General features: G+C 43.0%; 1 protein-coding gene across 1 annotated transcript in view; it reads right to left on the reverse strand.

Moving 5' to 3' along the window:
* The window catches only part of BAZ1A (bromodomain adjacent to zinc finger domain, 1A), a 65,118-nt gene extending 64,908 nt beyond the window's left edge, over positions 1–210 (reverse strand). The window contains exon 1 of the mRNA XM_009993934.1: positions 125–210. Within this exon, the coding sequence (XP_009992236.1) occupies positions 125–210 (86 nt within the window). The remainder of the gene's footprint in view (positions 1–124) is intronic.
* Between the last annotated feature and the right edge of the window lie 1,234 nt (positions 211–1,444).

Raw genomic sequence — 1,444 nt, forward strand, 5'->3', positions numbered from 1 at the left:
ATTACCGGCACTTCGGCAACCGGCAGAGCCGGGCGTCGAGGAGCCGCTGAGCCCGGCTGAGCCCACCAGCCCGCGGGAGACAGGCCCCCCGCTCAGTCCCGGAGGGATCCCCTGCTCTCAGTACCTGCCCTGCCAGCAAGGCAGGCGCGTCTCCTGCAGAGCCGCTCCCCTCGGCTGACCCACAGCGGCTTCGGCGTTTGACAGAGCCATTCCGGAGACCCTCCTCTCTCAGCTACAGCCCCGAGCCGGGTGTACGGTGCTGTCAGAGTGTGCAGGGGCACAGGGTAGATTCTGCTAAGAGTGCGATTACATATAAGTAAGATGAGGCTAAGATCTGTAAGTGGGCCCCTCAACACTGCCTCGGTTTTTTCCCAGTTCTCAGAAAATGTCACTACGTGGTCTCACTATTATATTGTTTTTCACCACCTTTTTTTTTTTTACACGAATGCATTTGCAGTGCCATTGGTGATGGAAACTGGTGTGTCAATTTCACTGTGCTCTTAAGAGTGCTAGTCAGCTTGAAGACATAAAAACACAGAGAGCCCACGTCCATTATAGTTAGTTCCTCTTTGCAAAGTCCAGCACTTACATGAAAAATCTTTAGAATAATTGTAGAAGTTCCATAGAACTATTGAGGTGAATAATATCTGTCTTTAAATAGTTTGTTTGCAACTTTACATGCACTTCCTGCAAATAAAGGTCCGAGTTGTTTCCTGCACCTGTCCATAGGTTGTTTTCTCTACCTCTGCAAGCAAAGGCAACAACCGACACTGCTGTAGCCTGTGTGACCAAAACCTAAAAGAATGTTTACATCCAATCAATTAATTACTTTGTTTAAAAAGTGATCACCTGTTAATCGATAGCACTTAAAATGTCAATGCTTACTTCTTCTAAGTTTACAAAATACAAAGGGTGAGCTACAAAACAGGTTAACTCCCGAGTTTATTTTCATTTGCCAGTCGGCTTCACTTTCAGTTTGTAATTACTTTCTAGAAAAGGGCACAAATGCAACCCGAGTTAATGCACCCGTATCTAACATCTGGTAATTTTTAGCTCATTTTGCATCAAAACTGTACAGTATGCCATAGCTATGACATTTAATGTTGCCAGCTCTTATGATTAGAGTGAGGTTTTGCAACACTTAGCTTTGTTTTAAGCTCTAGCTCTTCAGCAGATGTGGTTAAATTGAAACCTCAAGGCTCCTTAAAAGGAATTACATTTCTAGATCTCAAGTTCAAGAGAAAAGCTTGATTTTGCAAACCCAAAGTTTCACAAATTAGAAGGGAAAGAAAAGCTTTGAGTCTTGGTATTTTGTAAATCTCATTATTTTTAAGCCAGTATTATGATATTTGGGGTCTTGACTGTTGTTTTTTTTCATGCTGATTATCAGCACAGCATTTTTTTAGCACTAGTTGTTATCCATGAAAAATGCATGAGTTGATAG

This window comes from Chaetura pelagica, unplaced genomic scaffold (assembly GCF_000747805.2).
Source record: "Chaetura pelagica isolate M959 unplaced genomic scaffold, ChaPel_1.0 scaffold11, whole genome shotgun sequence".
Lineage (NCBI taxonomy): Eukaryota > Metazoa > Chordata > Aves > Apodiformes > Apodidae > Chaetura > Chaetura pelagica.